Genomic DNA, 19,526 nt, shown 5'->3' on the forward strand with positions numbered 1-19,526 from the left:
AAGCACAATTACCCCGGACTATCAATGCAATCCTGAACAGGCTTACTCTCAAATCGCATTGGGTTCAATGGGGCTTACAACCTAGTAAGCATGTTTAGGATTGCACTGCAAATCCTTAAGAACTCAATTTAAGTTACTTCTGAGTAGACGTGTTTAGGATAGCACTGAAAGGGGCGTTGGCATTTTCATTCATGGCGAAAGGATAAGGTACCTTTAACTTCTGCATGTTAATTGAAAATATAACCAAATACCCAGCACCGGTAGCACCACTTTAAAAAACACACACCAATAGTCTTGGAGCAATAAATGAACTCCATGAACATGCTGAATACTTTGAAAGGCACTTTAAAGATTTTTCACATCATTTCATATGGGTATCTTTAGAGATCTGAATATTGAATGCATTTGGCCTTAGTATTTTTAAACTCATTCTTAAGAAGTCCTGTTGGAAACTACTTTTGTATGAAAACTAGTGGGTTCCAACGTACAACTTCCAAAACCATACACAGCATGGCAGTTCTAATCAGTACGTGCTAGACATCACAGCTTGACACACGGTTTCCCAGAGAATTGTGATGTGTCATCCACGCATCTCCAAACATATTGTTGCTGTGTTGAAATCTAATCTTATGATCCTGAGAGCGCTTAGACGTGAAGGGAACAGCCTGTATTCTGAGAGAACTAAACTAGCATTTCTAGCACCGACAATTCAGCCACACATTTCACTCTAGCTCACCCTCATACAACCACACCAGGCTGACTTGCATGAACTTGTGTGATAATATTGTTGTAATACTTTCATTTCATGATCTGGATTTCCCATATCTGTCTCCACAAAATGTATTTTTATCGTCTATTTGTTTTGGTGTAATACCTATTCTCTCCATCCAGGCCTCTGTTGCCAGGGTTTTAAAGAACTGTGAAATTACTTCCATGAGCCAAGTGGGGCTTTAGACTCGATTTTTATTGATCAAAAGCCACCTAAAATGTCCCTGGACTAATACAGCCCTTTTCTATGAGCAAGGGCAGGTCTTTCAGTGCTGGCAAGAATTTATGAAAACTTAACATGTTTTCAGTGAGGAACATCCAATTAGACTCCAGTGAGTTGGAGGGCTATGCATGCACAGCAGTTTGAGATTTATTTAATTTGGCCCAAAGACTGAAGAATTACAGAAATACTGTCGCTCCTTCAAAGATTCTCATGAGTGCCCAAGTCATGATCAGACTTGCCCAAGGAATTTTCCCACTACACTCCATGACGGTTGACACACATTTATGACCGTTCAGGCTTCAAGTCTTGATAAATTCTTTTGATTCTTCTTTGCCACCTGGATCTTCAACCAGACCTTTAAGTCGGGATAAATGATGTAAAGCCCTTTAAACAAGACAAAAACAAAAAGCGGAATAGCTTATTATATGAGTACACAGTTGAAATAAGGTTTATTGGCAGGCTGGTGATACCACAATGAACTCTGTGGTTCAGCCTCAGGGTGTTCCTTGGTTAGCATTCTTAGATGTAGCTCTTAATGCAGGAAGAGCTTTTACGAGAGAAGTTATTCATGGCAATAAAAGGGATATGAAAATGCTGATATTTGCATATCTCCAGGCACATGTGTGCTATTTTTGTGGTATGTCATGCTGGAAAATCTGGTGTGACTTAGAGCAGAGCTTCCTTTTATAGAGAAAGCATGGGGGACACAACCTTTAGTAGAGAAGGCTATCTAAACTGTTTAACTACAAGCACTCCCTAGTGCTGGTTGCATGAGTGTGACTAAGAGAAGGCATGAGATATAGTTACCTGCTTCCTTCCAGAGGAGAGCACATGGCACTTGCTGCAGAGGTGAGAGGAGAAAGAAGGAAGAGGAAGGGGAGCGAGCAGGAAAAAGGAACTGATCAACCTACAGGATGTTGACCCTGTTCAGACAACACGCTAAGCCATGGTGGTTAAGCGTTTTGAACTAAACATTATGGCTTAGCATGTCATGTGAACCATTCCTAGCTATGGTGGCTAATTAGCCGCGTTTTAAACATGTTCACTAACCATTTTCTGCAAAAGGGTTAGCGGCCTAACCATGGCTTAGCGTGTTGTCTGAACAAGCCAACTCTCTATCACCCTCTAGTGTCTGGAAGCGTGCAGAGTTGTTCTTACTATCCAGTATGTCAGAGCACAGCAGATTTGCACATGACACTTGTGTTGGAAAACGGCTTGAGCAATTCACTGATTCTCCTTCTCAGGAGGTTAAAAGAAGCTCTGCTAGATCAGCCCATTTAGTCCAGCATCCTGCTTCCAACCATGGCCCACCAGTTACTTCCAGGAAATGTATAAGTAGGCCAAGATGTACCGGAGTTTCCAATGTGTTCCTTTTTCTTCAGGAAGGAGAAATTTAAGATTGTATGAATAGGACACATTCACAAGTAACCTTGCTCTTAACCATTATGTTACTTTTAAAATCTAGATTGATTAGGATTATAAGACTGAAAGGAAAGGAAAGGAACCTCTTGTGCAAGCACTGAGTCATTACTGACTCTTGGAGGGACGCCAGCTTTCGCTGACATTTTCTTGGCAGGCCTTATAGCGGGGTGGTTTGCTGTTGCCTTCCCCGGCCGTGATTACCTTTCCCTCAGCTAGCTGGGTACTCCTTTTACTGACCTTGGGAGGATGGAAGGCTGAGTTGACCCGAGCCGGCTGCCTGAAACCAGCTTCCACTGGAATCGAACTCAGGCCGTGGGGAAACCAACAATTTATTTACATTTCTATAATGCCCAAGAGCTGAAGCTGCCTGGGCCGTTCACGAGCAATTAGTTGTATCAATTTACAGCATGGTCCAGAAAACAGGGAAGCCAATGGATGATTTAAGAAGACATAACCCCAGCACAAAACTATAAAGTCCCCCATGAAGATCAGCCTTGTTGCTGCAGCCACTTGAGGGAAATAGCATATGAGCTAGGGCATCTGCACCAAAAGCACAATCCTGAGCAGTCACAGAATCATAGAATAGTAGAGTTGGAAGGGGCCTCTAAGGCCATTGAGTCCAACCCCCTGCTCAATGCAGGAATCTACCCTAAAGCAATGCTGACAGATGGTTGTCCAGCTGCCTCTTGAATGCCTCTTGTGTGGGGAAAGCCGACAACCTCCCCAGGTAAATGGTTCCATTGTCGTATTGCTCTAACAGTCAGGAAGTTTTTCCTGATGTCCAGCTGGAATCTGGCTTCCTGTAACCTGAGCCCGTTATTTCGTGTCCTGCACTCTGGGATAATTTTTAATGCCCCTCTCACATGATCTCTCTTCCCCATAGATGGAGCGGGAAAACAGAATCTTGTGAACAGGGTCTCCTGGGGATCGGGCACTGGTGTACATGCTCTGATTCATGTTATTTCTTCGCACATGGCTGTGGCAAAATAGGGCTGATTCACCAGAGCGAGGGGGTAAATATACAAATAGGGACCTAGCCCCACTGAACTAGTCCAGCTAAACTGGTCCAGGGATTTCAGCCTCGGTACAATAGTATGCTTACCTCTGAAGGGACTTTCTTACAGGGATCACATCATGACCACACAGCTTAAATTCTAGTTCTTCATCTAAAGTCTGAAAAAGAAGCAAAATTTGCTCAACAGCACAGCTCAAGGTAGAGATCTTTATCTATATTCTTCCTTTCTCTCTCTTGGAAACGACAGAGAAAACATTTCAATGGTCATTTAAATTTCATATGTATTAGCTGGTAAGCGCTGTTCTGTTTTATTAGAATATAGCTTCCCAGGCACTTTGCTCGAAAAGAAAAAGGACTAACCCCTTCTTACAAATATGGCATTAATCAAACCTGACCTTGATAGGGGCCCCAGCAAACAAATAATCCAAATGGGAGGAGGTTGGTCTCAAGCTGGCTACCTGTAGGGCGGAGGTTTGTCCCCAAAGCTCCAGAGAAAGGGTGGATTTTGAGGAGGGATTTAAAGTAAGTAAGCTAGCGCTGGTGTTTGAAAGCAGCCCTATATTATGTGCAAGTTATTTTATCTGGCGCACCAGAATAAGACACAAGAGGATCCACAGCCCCAAGAAAGACCACTTGCTAAAATACATATTAGGCCATCTTCATATAATCATCTGTTACTTTCAAGCCCTACCTAGCAGCCTGCCCCCCCCCCCACCAGACTTTGTTTTTTCAAATCTTACCTTGACCACAAAACCATCAGGAGCTTTAGGCAATTAGTTATTCTCTTGGCCTCAGCCCCACATCTACGACAACAAAATAATAGCTGTCTGAAGGTCCCCGGCTCCCTTCAACGACTTCACCTGTTCTTCCGTGCCACCCCTTGTGCTTGGTACTGTGTCACGGAACACCTGCGTTATGCCCCCTCTCCTATTCCCGTCAAATCCCTTCTTAAAAGTCATGTTTTCTATGAAGCCTTTGTCAAAACCACGATGCCCTGTTGTAAAAAAGCGTAAGCACCTGTAACTAAAACAGCACCTGCTTTTTCACTGTTTATCCTTGCCTTCCCTTCTATCAAATTTTAGATGGTAAGCTCTGCAGGACAGAAACCCTTCGTACAGGGCCGATGATGATATTGACCTACATACATGGTTGTTGCATAGATAACTGGAATAATGTATGTGGAGTGCAACCAACACTTAGAGGCTGTTCACATAACTTGCTAATCCACACATAATCGGTTGTTACGAACCGTGAGTTGTTTGTTAAACCGTGGGTAAGTGTGTTATCTGAACACAACACATTTCCCACAGGGTGGGTTATCATGTTGTTTGAATGCAGCCCAGGTGGCTTGTTTACCATGCAGTGTGGCTTGTTAGCCACCTTAAATAACCCAACAACAAACCACGGGTTCTCAAGGTGGCTTCTTCAAGAAAATAAGCCATACTGCATGGTTAATAAGCCACCCTGGCTGCATTCAGATACCACAGTTGAACAAACAACCCACAGTTCAAAACAACCCACACTCAACTGCTCTGTTTGTATTAGCATGCTGTGTGAACAGCCCTTTTCATATTATTATTATTAATAATAATAATAATAATAATAATAATAATAATAATAATAATAATTTGTATCCCGCCTTTTGCCCAATGCTGGGCCTCAAGGTGCCTTACAAAGTTTAAAATATACATGGGGAGGGGGACAAAACCATAAACAATTAAAAAATACACAACAAAATTATAAGACATTAACATAGATGGAGGGCTGGATTATTCTCCAAAGGCCTGCTGGAACAAAAAAGTTTTAGCCTGCTTCCGAAAGCCCATCAAGGAGGGAGCCAGCCTAGCTTCCCCAGGAAGAGAGTTCCAGAGCACCGGAGCAGCCACCGAGAAGGCCCTCTCCCATGTTCCAAGCGTGCCTGTGAAGAAGGTGGGACTGAAAGAAGGGCTTCTCCAGAAGATCTCAAAGCACGGGCAGGCTCATAAGGGAGAATACGTTCTTTCAAATAACCTGGACCCGAACCATATAGAGCTTTATAGGTCATAACCAGCACTTTGAATTGTGCCCGGAAACAGACTGGAAGCCAGTGGAGCTGTTTTCATAAATGCTACTCTTGGTCTGATCCAGCATGGCTGTTTGTATGTTCCTAAATTGTTATTAGACTCTTGCCAGAGAGGGTTAATAATTCCTTCTGGGCAGGTAGCTTCACTACCTGAACTGTCCAGGATCACGTTTATACACACACTGGTGAGACTTTTTGTGCAGTTTGTAAAAACTTATGTACTGGGCTATTTTGTATTGCATTTTTAGCATACTGGGTGCTTTACAATCCTTGTCTGTTGGCAAGAAGATCAAGTCTTCCCCTATGGCTTTCCATCTCAATTGAAACAGAACAACCAGTCTTCAAAGAGTCTTGCACCTTCAATATTTATGCAAGCAATACCTTTGTTATTTCGAAGTTCTTTGAATTTAGGTAGCTAAGCCCACATTTTTAGAGGTCACTTTTTCAATAAGCCTTTTCAAGCAAGGAGCGGGCGGTGGCCAGGTTGGGGGGGGGGGAAGAATACAAAATAATTGAACACCAAGGGGAGTCTCGTTCAAAACAGAATTGCTTACTTTTTTAAACTCCTCCTTTTGTCCAGGAGTTTTGTTCTGGTTAAAGCTGTGCTGAACTGCTTGAAGATTAAACAGCATTAGCTTCAAAGCTTCCACAGGGCCATGATGATTCCCTCCAGAAAATGTACTCTCCTGGAACCAAAGAAAGATATTGCAATAAAAGGACATTGGACTTAATGTAACAGCTGGAAAAGTTCTCCTCCCAAATGAAAGCTTACAATTGTGTTTTAGAAGCGGATTTTCCACCTTTAGTACCACTTATATAAAAAGAGTATTCCATAGCCCATTTTTGGCTAACACTTCATGAGAGGAGGAGGATCTTTTCGGGTTTTAGTACTATGTCTTATGTCCTAACAAGGAAACAGACATCCAATAAACAGTTATACTACAACAATGTTTAACCTAGACATTAGAAAGAATTCCATCCAAACCCTACTCTTCAAACTGTGAACCTTTTGAGAACTTTGGCTATTAGGCGTAGAGATGTGAAGGCCCGGAAAAAAACTGAAAAAAATTGGGGGGAAACTGGGTTTTTTCCGTTTTTTTCTGAAGCCTTTTTTGGTTTTTTTCCGAAAAATTGAAAAAAATGAAGAAAAAACGGATTACGGGATGTTTTATTTTAGCATGATGAATAAAATGTTTAAGACAAGGTGTTCAGATACTTACTTCTCAAAATGATTTCTAAAAACTATACAGTATCAGATTATTACAATGTCTGTGCACCAAGGACAAGCAAGTCCTAGGTTGCAAACTGAGACTACAACTCTCAAATGCAAGAGGAAGATGCATTTCTGCCCCTAGGGGGCACTTCCATGGAAGCAGAGACTGAAACTAATACTGATAGCTATAGGTCAGAAAATGATTCTGATTAAATTTCATGCATATTCATTGAATCTTGGTTTTCCCCCCCCTATTTTCCTCAGTTCTTTTTATGGGAATGGGGGCTTTATGTCTTGACACTGAAGGACTAGCGGAGACATAAATAATTTTCTTTGTTACTAATGTTGGTAGTTTCCTTCAGTTGTTTTTTAAAATTGTTTTTTGCCTGCTCCTCATAAACTGGCAGAACCAAAGAGGTTCCTTACCGTTCAGGAGCTTGTAGCTCCATTTGTTACCAAAAAAAAGTTAAAAAAGGAAATTAAATTTGTAATAATTGTTTGAATACACTACTTTTAATATACCAAATGTAATAATTTTAGACCAAACCAACTTGGACATAATTACATTTTATGTTCCTAAAGTAACAAAGTGACTTTCAATCTGTAAAAAACTGCTAATATTGCATTATTTCAATTTTTCCGAAAATTTTCGTTTCCCCCTGAAAACCCCCCGTTTTTTTCCCATGGCTTCAAAATTTCCGGAAATTTTACATCTCTAATTAGGCGGTATATATAAATGTAATAATAAATAACCTTTTGGAAATACTGACATTTGAAAGGGAAGCACATTTTCCACAGTGCTCTTGGACCATGATTTTAAGTCTTCCTTGATTTGCACGTTGCATTGCCTGCCAGGGAACCCTTTACTCACCACAGAAAACTTTAGGCTATCTTCTAAGGCACAAAATCCACTGACGTGTAGTGGTGCCAGCTCTACTGGTCTTCACTGTTGCCCCGTGAGACCCAAGAGTATTCCACAGAACATACTTAACGCTTCCCTGATTGGCAGTGGAACTCCTGGGATCCTAACCACACACATTGTGGCTGCTCCAGTGGTCTGGAACTCTCTTCCCAGGGAAGCTAGACTGGCTCCCTCCTTGATGTGCTTTCAGAGGCAGGCAAAAGCTTTCTTGTTTCGGCAGGCCTTTGGCGAATAATCTGGACCTCCGTCTATGCCTAGGACTGTTAAAACTGCCATGTATTTTGCAAATTTAAATGTTTTATATTTTTAACTTCTGTATATTTCTGTTTATAGGTTTTCACTGTGCATGTTTTAATTTCATAAGGCCGCCTTGAGGCCCAGCATTGGGCAAAAGGCGGTTCAGGAATAATAATAATAACAACAATAACAACAACAACAACAACAACAACAATCACTGCTCTAGGAAATGCATACTTCTCACCCAAGCTTCACTTTCAACTTACCGGTCTGTCATTCTTTAAACAATCTTCCAAAAATCCATTAACAATGCTTGCTTTGGGGCATTGTAGGGCATTCTCCTCCTCCTCACAACACACAGGCACTGGAGATTTCCTGTAGACAGGCATCTGGAGTTTAGTGACTTGTCAGAAATGGTTTTTCATTCTCAAAAATACGCCAGGATTTGTTTAGCCCAAATGGTGGAACGTCCAAACCTGCCCCAGGCAACAAACCCCAATATAAAACTGTGGTTTGTTGCTGGCTTATGAATCCCTGCTTCAGCTGCCTTTTCCTGTTACTCCTGAACCCCAAATCTTGGCTTATTCCTTGTTTGTTTCGGCATCTCACCCCAGCTGCTCACCTACAGAGGCATGAGGCAAGAGTGGCTAGAAAATGAAAACGTTTCACAGGCTAAGTGACTCTCAGTGGGGATTTTCCTGAACTTGCCCTCTCTCCTCCTCTTTCCTCTCAAGCCAGCTTGCCTCGATTTGCTGCTGCTTTACAAGGAGAAATAAAGGTTAAGGGAACTCTGACTGCTTTACTAACATCTGTGCAGGCCTGTACATTGAAAAACACAACTCGAGTCTTCGCAGGATACTTTCACACCCAAAGAGGGCAAAATAAATAATCATCAAAATGAATAAAGGATTCCTGGCCTTTCTTCACAAGCTGAATTTCCCCTCAACTCTTACTATTGGGGAAATGACTACAGGGTACATAACACATCATTGACAGAACTTGTATGCTCATTGGATGAGCAGGATTCTAGTGAGGAAGGAAGAGTTCAAGAGGGGTGGATTTCAGGAATTGCTCAGCAGCAAATTAAGCACTAACTGCAATGGTCTCCAGGTTTATAGAAAAGGTTTTTAACCCACCCACTAAGGATAAGGTGCACTTCACATAGGCAAATGACTGAGATGGGTTTAGTGAAAAGAGTAAATTTCCATGTTTGGAAACTCTATGAAGAGTAATTGAGCAAAATCTCCCCTACAATGCTTTGCTAGAGGCTTTGATGTACTGATCTCTAACAAGGGAAGATTACAACTGGGATTGTTTAGCTTGGAAAAATAGAGGCTAAGGGGAGACAAGTTAGAGGTGTACAACATTATGTATGGTGTGGAGAATGTGGATAGGGAGACATTTTTCTCCCTCTCTCAAAATACTAGAACCCAAAGGGGTCATCCCATGAAGCTGATTGGTGGGAGATTCAGGACAAATAAAAGGAAGTACTTTTTCACACAGCACATAGTTAAATTATGAAACTCACTACCACAAGATGTAGTGATGGCCACCAATTTGGATGGCTTTAAAAGGGAGCTTCTATAAATTACCGGAGAAGAAGGCTATCAAAGGCTACTAGCCCTGATGGTTGTATTCTGTCTCCAGTATCAGAGGCAGTAAGCCTGTGTGCACCAGTTGCTGTGGAACATTAGTGCGAGGGTGCTGTTGCACCATGTCCTGCTTTGTTGGTCCCTGGTCAATAGCTGGTTGGCCACTGTGTGAACAGAGTGCTGGACTAGATGGACCCTCAGGCTGATCCAGCATGGTTGTTCTTAAGGGAAGAGGGTGTAGGGTGCATTTCCCTCTGGGGTGCCTCAGTGCCAGTAGGGTAAGTATTCACATGTCCCTTTGCCTCCACTAATACATTTTGGGGGAAACTCATGGGGGTGCAGTGAACAGGCTAGAACAGAAGACATTTCCTTTCTGATGGTAGAAAAAGGTTAACCAGCTTAGGAATCAAGCCTCCCGTGGGCATATATAGGAAGAGGGGAGGGAAGGGACCTTATTTGGCTCTTGGTATGCGGAGCATGGCTGAAGATCTCCGAGGAGATTTCCTTCTGAGATCTACGCAGCCATCCAATGGCAATCAAGCAGGTAACATGGAGGGGCTGTGCCAGTGCTTGACCACTAGAAAGGCATTCGGGATACAATCTGGGAATTGACAGAAGTGGCAGGGCGAAAAACAAACCAGAATTTGGTGAAACAATCTACAATGTTGTTGCATAAATTCAAGACTCTTTCTAGCTTGTTAAAAATAATCCGGTTAAAAAACATTTTGGCTTTCGGTACATGCAAACATGGCCAGTATAACCATTCTAGTCCTCATATTATGTAAGGGTCAGAGGATTACTATTTGTCGGCATAGTTAAATGATCAAAATTTTAAAATTAAAAAATGGGTGAATAACTTTCATGCGGAAATGCTTGGTATACCTCTATACTGCATGCACAGCTTCCTTTCCCCCACTAATCTCAAACCAGTCCTTGAAAATGATGACCTCAATTAACTTGGCCGAAGCCACAAACATAGCTGATATCCTTCCCACCCGTTCAGTGTGTGGCGTGGAGTGTTCTGGGAAGCTGCCTGTGCCAACTATAACCCCGAGCACAATTTCTAGCAGCATCCGTTGATATCATGCTGTGACACCACTATACCAGCATTATGTGGGTGGATCTACATCAGAACACGATCTTAGCATTAAGACCAGCTGGGAGATGGCACAAGTGGCTGTAGCACGACTTGCAATTAGCCAGTTTCCCATGCAACCAGTGGGAAGCCAATCTGGAATTCTTTCCTGCCTATCTCAGGATACTAGATTCTGGGGTCATCCAAGGAAGCTGAATGGTGAGAAATTCAGGACATATACAACACATACTTAAATTATGGAATTCATTGTCATAAGGTGTGGTGACGGCCAACAATTTAAATATCTTTCAAAGAGTGTGACAAATGTATGGAGGATAATGTCATCAATCGTTATTAGTCATGCCTCTGAATACTAGTTTTTGGGAAACAAATGTGAGAGAGGGCTGTTGCCCTCATATCTTACTTGTGGCATCTGGTTGGTTACTGTGGGGAACAGGCATCTGGTTGGTTACTGTGGGGAACAGGACTAGATAGGCCTTTGTTCTGATCCAGTAGGACTCTCCTTACATTCTCTACAAAATCACAGAATCATAGAATAGCAGAGCTGGAAGGGGCCTACAAGGCCATATAGACAGCCAATTGGAGAAAAGTGTCACTACAGCTTGTTCAAGAAGGTTGTAGTAAAATCTAAAATGGTGTAGTCATGGTGTTAATTAAATGGAAAATGGAAAAATCCCTATACTTCATAACAAAGCTATATGGATATTTTATTTACTCACAGACCAAATGGAACATTATCCCATGACCTTTCTGCTTCTAGGACATCCACTGTACAGGGACTGCCATCATTTTTCAGGACTTTGGTTAATTCCTCAGCAGAAGACTCCAGTGTTCGCCTCACTTTCTGAAGTAGTAACTCGTCACCATCTAAAATAATTCATTGTAAGTCATGATTAAATGCAAGGCACCTTCAGCTTACAGCTGGCATAGACTGCAAATCCTTCGAAATAAGAAAGACTGTGTGAAGTTATAATCTTTTCCTTTTCTTGTATTTAAAATTGGAAATAAAAGCATGCTGCAATAAAAACAAAAAAATTCTCGGCACTTTAAAGACCAATGCTTCAATTGTGGCGTAGGTTTTTCTGAACTAGAGCCCACTTCATGAATGCATGAAACATTATCCTTAGTTAGCAGATAGAGGGTAAATACAGAGAGAAAAAGTAAAAACAGTAGGACCAAAAGGCCATGACATAGGAGGGGTCCAGTAGGTCTGTAACATTCTATGCAAAGGTCAAGTGTATACAAGGTAAGAGCAGTTATAATTCAGAATAGCAGTAATTAGTGATACTGCTGTTGTGAATGGTCCCTGTTCTTTTCTTGTGCCCATTTGACCTTTGCACAGAAATGTCACTGACTTCAAGACCCCAAAATGGTGTTATTAGGTGACTCTCGCTGCAATCCAGCATCACAGGCAGGAAGCCTATATACACCAGGGGTGGGAGGGTGCTGTTGCACCGTGTCCTGCTTGTGGGTCCCTGGTCGACAGGTGATTGGCCATTGTGTGAACAGAGTGCTGGACTAGATGGACCCTTGGTCTGATCCAGCAGGGCTCTTCTTATGTTATGGTCTATATCTGCCGACCTGAAAATATGGCCCATTCAATTCAGTGGGGATTACTTCTGAGTAGACAGGTATAGGATTGCACTGTTAAAGGACTGTATCAATGAGACTGACCTGGAAATATGTCAATCTAGCCACTATCACTAAAATATACTCCTTCAATTTCACAATGATGTACCAGAATTTGAAACACTGTATTAATCTGTTTGGACATTTATATCCTGCCTCTCCAAAACAACTAAAATTCAAGGCAGCTTAGAGATAAACAAAAAATAGAGAACAAATAAATTAAAAACAATCTTAACAACAAAACAAAACAAACTAATATCATAAAGCATATGCATAAAAATAACAACTCAGCAACATTGCTGTTCTATTAAAATTGACATTTGCCATTATGGACAACCATCAAGCAAGACTGTGGAAAATGAACTTTATTAGAAGTATTCTGGAGTAATAAATTCCAGTATCATATTTGTCCCTATTATCTTTCCCTGCATAATCTAGATCTGTGAGCTTTTCTACATGAGATATTTATTGTGCATTCATCATTCTTTACTCAGAGTTGTTTACTGGTTCTTTAGACAATGCGATCCTCCAGTTTCACTTGTCTTTGTAAACAGCATTTTCAGCGAGTTATTTTATAGCAGGGAAAATAGGGTATTATTTCTGCTGGTGAAAGAAAAACGCTTTTTCTGCTGTTCCGCTATACCACAGTGCCACCTAGAGGTTATGTAGTGGGAAAGCAGGAAAGGAAACACTCTTCATATAGTGCTCAGATCCCAAATCTGTGACAAAACCAAAAGTAGATGCAGTGGATTAACAGCCTTGGGTAGAAAAGCTCTGTATGTGCTTTTCTGATTTAATAATAATAATAATAAGCCATAGACCTTCTGAACCTCTTGCATCTCATGGCTTTAATCACCTCTGTTTACGTTTCTCTCCCCCCACCCCCCCGGACTTGTGTGCATCTGCCAACTAAAGATAACATTTCAGGCATCTGATGAAGATGGCCCAGGTCTGAAAATCTTAACCTACAAGTTAATGATCAGTCTCAAACAAGGGGTTGTGTTGCCACTAGAGATGTAACATTTCTGGAAATTTTGAAGCCATGGGAAAAACTCTGTTTTTTCCCCAGGGGAAAACAGAAATTGTCTGAATTTTTTTTTTAAAAATGCAACATTGGGCAGTATAGAAATAAAATAAATAAAATAAAATAAATAAGACAACAAGACTTCTTCAACATACTCAGCGAGCTGCATGGTAGAAACTTCCCATGGTGTTAGCTCACCCAGGTGTTAGCATGTGAATTTTGTCTGCCTGTTCGCATAACTTGTACGCTTTTAAAATTGTCTTTAAATTGATTTTATTTACACCTCTTGTACAATGTTAGTGTTTTTAAAAACTCTTGTTTAAATGTCTTTTAAATGTTTGAAAGTGTGTAATACTACCTTACTTGCTCTTTCTGTTGTGCAATTTTGTTTTTATAAATTTCTAAAGTAATCAATACATCTCGTTTTATTATAGCCTCACATGTGTAAAAAAAATTGCATACTTCCCTGATCGTTGATCTTTATCATGTAAATTCCACAACCTTAGGCTGGGGCTGATTGTGTGAATCTTCCCCTACTCCCAATCAGCACTGTCCCTTCCAATGGGTACGGAAGCAGCTTTATACATATGTAAAGGGAGTTCTAGGCATAATGGTAGCTGGAAATTGTTTTCTTCCATATAAAAGAAACATTTTGGATTCATGATCACTTCACATTTCAGAGACTCACTGACAACCAATTGAAATATCACTATGAATTACCTCTAAATAGATGCTTGTACTCTCTTAAGTCCTGAGCTGCAAAACAGACACTTGGAATCTCATATTGGCAATTTGTTTGACTACTGTGCTTATGCTGTAGGTCCAACACACCACTATGTCCAGAGCTTCCAAAGGTGTTTGATCTATCCCCAGGATGGCTCTCCCCAGCTGGTGCCTGGGTGGAACTTTCATTACTTGAATCTGATAAGAGATTATGGCTCGTCAGCCATATTGGATACTTGAAATCAGGAATGCTGCTTATTTCCGAAATGCCCAAGTCTGATTTCTGGCTTGTAAGCCATCTTGGATAGTTCTTATGCAAAACAGACTCCAAGTTTTCATGTTCAATGACCTGTTCTTTCGCAGAAAGCCCAGAGTCATATTTGTGAAATTTATGTTGCGTGCGCACCTTTCTGCTAGAGTCCTTGGACGAAGTGGAAACAGCAAGATTTTCTGGAAAATTCAGTTCTTCTTTATTGCCAAAGGATGAAGTCCAATGATGAGCATAGGCAGTAGATGCTGTCAGTGACTTCCTGGCTATGTTGTTATTCTTAGTTGCTGGCCTTAAAGCAGCAATGCGGGTAAAAGGTACAGAACCATCAGCAGGGAATGCTAGAAGATCGTCTGTTGTGAGACTGAGTATATCTGGTTCATGAGCATTTTTTCTTCTCAAATGTGGTGCAACTGAACCTAGTATCGCATGCTGCTTAAGGTTCCTCAAAGCTGGAAAATAAGAAGTGATTTTTGCATAAACTTCACTTTCCAAAACTAAAGAAAAGCAAAACACTTTAGAAGTTGTAACAAATGTATATTTGCACTATGTGTACTAAGGCTGCAATACTATACACACTTATTTGGAAGTAGCTCTCACTGAACTCAGCAGGACTTTCTTCTATGATATGTATAGGATTGAACTGAACATCAACTAGTTATTTTTGCTGGGCGCATGTCTAATTGCAAGGGACCAAACATTAGCCAGCCAATCAACATCAGGTCTCGCTTCCAACAGGGAGGTTGATCCTAGAAACAAAAAGTCACATTCTCTAAACTATTAGTATATATTTTCTCAAATACTTCCATTGCTTGAACCAAAATATACAAAATGGAGTCTTAGTTAACATGGATCATGAATCCAAAATAGCTTCGGCTATTGGGCGGTATAAAAATGCAATAAATAAATAAATAATTTCCATTCCTATTATTCACATCTCTGCAACTATCATTTTACATGAATGTGTGAAGAAGCTGTCAGCAGTTGTTATAAGCTTATCCCAAATCACGGGCTCCACAGCTCAAGCAACATTGTGACATGATTAAGTTTATTATGTGGGCTATCGCTTATCATGGGTTCGCTTACACTTACATCCGATACACAACTCACCATTTATCTCATATTTAAAACCTCATAAGCATCACAACACAAAGAATACAAAATTATGTAAGTAGTGCAAAAAGATATAGGAAAGGAAAGGAACCTCTCGTGCAAGCACTGAGTCATTGCTGACTCTTGGAGGGACGCCAAGTTTCGCTGACGTTTTCTTGGCAGGCCTTATAGCGGGGTGGTTTGCCGTTGCCTTCCCCGGCCGTTATTACCTTCCCCCCCAGTTAGCTGGGTACTCATTTTACCGACCTCGGGAGGATGGAAGGCTGAGTCGACCTGAGCCGGCTGCCTGAAACCAGCTTCCGCTGGGATCGAACTCAGGCCGTGGGGAGAGTTTCGGCTGCAGAAACTGCTGCTTTAGCAGTGCAAAAAGAATTGTGCATGAGTTGTGACACTCCTTTATACAGGCCAAGGTGTCACCTGTCATATATTACACAAAGGGAAGAACACACATACACATACCATACTTGTGGCTGAAACTGTCCCTTGAAGACCTGAAGTCTTTAGGAGTACACTGGGAAATACTGATCTTTCCAGGTCTTATGTCCGGCGATGCGAGACTGAGATCAAAATCTTCTATATATGCCTCCAAAGCTTGAGATGCAGACCTATACAACTTGTCCTTGTAATGGATTGGACTGTGGGAGTTAAAGGAGTCACTGTTTCTGTTAAGGCTACAATTTTCCAGAAGAGAAGACACGGTTGATTCTGGAGAGTAGACCTGGCCCTTTTTAATCAAACAAGACATTGCGTTTCAACAAATGTACAAGTTTCTGAAATCTGTCAATAAGAGAAAAAACAACAAACATGAGTCAAGAAGTCTGAGATTCAATATATGCAGGGGTTTTCTTCCAATTTATCATGTTTTTCACAATTTGCAAAAGGAAAGTTTTTGTGAACCGCCCAGAGAGCTTCGGCTATTGGGCGGTATAAAAATGTAAAAAAAAAAAAAAAAAAAGTTGTCCAATTTTGATCATTTTGCTTAAAAGTTAACATTTACCCTGATACTTTTAGAGCACCATTGGTAAAATCCAGGTTTAACTGACAGAATCCTGAGTCGGCAATGAGCAGGAATAAAGAGGAACATGACAGGTTTTTTTTATTATTATTACCGGAGCTGGAGATTAATTTTAGCCAGTCAGGCAAGGAGCAGATCTGGGTTACAGCTGGCCTTTTATGTTTTTGAAAATGAGGTTGAACCACTGCTTCTCTCCCAGAACGCTAGAAGTAATCTGATATCTGCAACACCTACCAGTGACTTACAATAATACTTCGTGCATCTGATGAAGTAGATACAAAAGCTAATGCCGTAAAAAACCCTTCCAGAGGAGTAGCCCTATAAGTTTGTTGCAACAAAAGCAGCAAATTACTGTGGCACTTTAAAGACTAACAAATTAATCACAGTATAAGCTTTGGTGGACTTAAGTCCACTTTCTTAGATGTACTGTGTTATCCTGAGTTACAGATATGTACACATTCACACACGTGGTTAGAGGAGGGACTGTAAACAAAGACCCTGTTCGGATGACATGGTAAGCCACAATGGTTAAGCATTTTGAGCTAAACATTATGGCTTAGTGTGTCGTATGAACCATAGCTTATTGTGTCATGTGAACCATTCCTAACCATGGTGGGTACATATCCATGGTCTAAACATGGTCACTAACTATTTGCTGCAAAAGTGTTAGTGGCTTAACCATGGCTTAGTGTGTTGTCTGAACAGGCCCAGTGAGGTCAGAGGGAAATGAAATGCTGAAAGTATAAACAGCGAGTGAAAATAAATTTGTTAGTCTTTAAGGTCCACAAGATTGTTTCTACTTTACAGGCTTGTTGCGAGGATTACAACAAAATACTGTATGTGATAAATAAATACATCATTATCATTATTCATGCATCTCAAGTAGGTTCTAGCACAGAAAAGTTTCTGCTACAATAACAGCACAGTTCTATGGATGTGTATACTGAAGCAACCTCCTAGAGTTGTGAGGCTCATTCCCTAGTAAGTGTGCACAGAATTTAGACATTAGATATCTACAAGTGCGTATCTGTGTGTTCAGATTCCACCTCCAACCCCCGTGCCATGCCTCAGAGGGTTATTTATGACCAGGTAATAATCAGTTTGCTGGCAGGAAGATGTTACAGGGCTACAATCCTATACAAAGTTACCCTGGGTCCAGGGGCGTTACCAGACCTAGCCCCAAATCTATTTACAAGGGACCCAGATCTTTTCTGCAGAGCCCTATGAATGTCCATCTGCTGGTGTCCATGAAAGTTTTTTCCTTAGCTTAATTCCCATGCAGTGGGCAATTTTCAAAGGGATTGCTGCTTAATTGCGTAGATATATGTGAGTGAAAGGGTTCATGAAGAAATGAACCAGCCACTCTTCCTGGGTTGTTTACAGCCATGGCAAATTAATTGCAATTGAAGAGAAACCACTAATTTAGGACGATCTGGGGATGGGGGTGCAAAATAATTAAGGGAGCAATCCTATGGCCACTAGATGTTGTCGGAGACAGCACTGACCTCGGAGGGAAGAGTAGGAGATTTGGGGGGCCCTCCATGCAGCCAATGTAGAAAGAACCACACTGGCTGCCCTCTGGGGTCAGAAAAAATACCTCATAAATGGGGTAAATGGCCAATCTGGTGGGGTGGGGTGGGGTGGGGACGGGACCCAAGATGTCTCCTTCCAGCCTCCTTCCCTTACATTTCTTAAGCCTGTTTAGTGAAATATACAGAATGGAAGGAGGGGGAGGCTCCTCCTGCCCTGCATTGGATTATTGGAAACCTCAGAGTTTGGGGGCTTCTGATCACGGTGGGTGCAAATAACAGGACTACACCCTGAATAACTTATTCCAGTTGGTTTATTCGGATGGCAGATTAATGGGCTGACTTTGCCTTCTGTGAGATGAAAACAAATCCAACTAATTATTTCTAAATTTGAATAATAAAATAATAATAATAATAATAATAATATATTTCTTACCCGCCTCTCCGTTTGGATCGAGGCAGGGAACAACAATAAGTATAACTACATAATATTTAGTTATGAACTAGCATATGTGCATTTTATGCTGATTTTTTTTAGCCTATGGGCCTGGACATTTTATGTGCCTTCGCTATGGCCCTACATAAGCCTATTTATTTATTATTATTATTTGAACTCCATGGCCCTGTTCGGATGATACCTTCTTTTCAACAGGGCCAGTGAGACTTGGTTCTAAAGAGTCGGAAGCGACTGAACGAATAAACAAACAAACGAAGAGACATGCCAAGGATGGCAGCGTGTATAAATACATGCTAAAGGTAAGTTTATTTTTATTTTATTTTTTAAAAAGCCTTTCCTGAATAATAATAACAATACATTGTTTTTTAAAAAGTCTAGCCAGTGTTTTATTGCTACAATCCGATTTTAAATGCTTTTATTCTCTTATATTTTGATTATTTTTGTCATTGTTTATATCACTCTGGAATTTTTTTCAGGTGTAGACAAGGAGGAATGCTGGGATTCTACGCCACGAATGTCATAAATAAAAGTCTGTGCCACGAATGTCATAAATAAAAACAAATGAATCAACTTGTTAGCCCAATAAATTTTCTACTTTGCTATAGTTTATCTATAAAACTATAAAGTTTTATAGATAAACTATAAAACTTACAAGTTAAAGGAAGCCAGATTCCAGCTGGACATCAGGAAAAACTTCCTGACTGTTAGAGCAGTGCGACAATGGAACCAGTGACCTAGGGAGGTTGTGGTCTCTCCCACACTAGAGGCCTTCAAGAGGCAGCTGGACAACCATCTGTCAGGGATGCTTTAGGGTGGATTCCTGCATTGAGCAGGGGGTTGGACTCGATGGCCTTGTAGGCCCCTTCCAACTCTTGCTATTCTATGGTTCTATGATCTCTGAGAAACGGGGCCCAATTTATTATTTGAAAATCCCGGTGGCCCCTTTCCCCAGTTCTGAAATCTCCCTCAGATCTAACAGTGGCAGAGGAAGCTGCCCTGACATTCGGCTGAGAGCCAACACGAGTGACGAGAACGGCACGTTATACAGGTTCACGTGTGAATGCGCCGCCGGACAGCACGCGTGTTTGCGGATCTAAAGCCCCTCCACCCCTCGACTTTCTCCTCACGTCGAGAAAAACCACTGTCCCCCTTCGCCAACCCACCTCGGTCTCCGGCTACCTTGTTCACCTTCTCCTCCTCCTCCCGCCCACTGGTTTG

General features: G+C 41.3%; 1 protein-coding gene across 2 annotated transcripts; it reads right to left on the minus strand.

The window, feature by feature from the left end:
• Positions 1–480: 480 nt before the first annotated feature.
• Positions 481–19,513, minus strand: C6H18orf54 (chromosome 6 C18orf54 homolog). 2 transcript variants are annotated; one of them, XM_063128698.1, is made up of 8 exons: positions 19,472–19,513; positions 15,767–16,084; positions 13,924–14,646; positions 11,270–11,417; positions 8,129–8,237; positions 6,045–6,176; positions 3,516–3,586; positions 481–1,375 (listed from the first exon to the last, which is right to left on the minus strand). In XM_063128698.1, the coding sequence occupies exons 2-8, from the start codon at positions 16,050–16,052 to the stop codon at positions 1,291–1,293; spliced, it is 1,554 nt and encodes a 517-aa protein (XP_062984768.1). In that variant the 5' UTR covers positions 16,053–16,084; positions 19,472–19,513; the 3' UTR covers positions 481–1,290. The 2 variants fall into 2 exon arrangements, with proteins under 2 accessions (XP_062984768.1, XP_062984769.1); XM_063128699.1 differs by having other exon boundaries at positions 19,488–19,503.
• Between the last annotated feature and the right edge of the window lie 13 nt (positions 19,514–19,526).

Source organism: Elgaria multicarinata, chromosome 6 (genome assembly GCF_023053635.1).
Source record: "Elgaria multicarinata webbii isolate HBS135686 ecotype San Diego chromosome 6, rElgMul1.1.pri, whole genome shotgun sequence".
Lineage (NCBI taxonomy): Eukaryota > Metazoa > Chordata > Lepidosauria > Squamata > Anguidae > Elgaria > Elgaria multicarinata.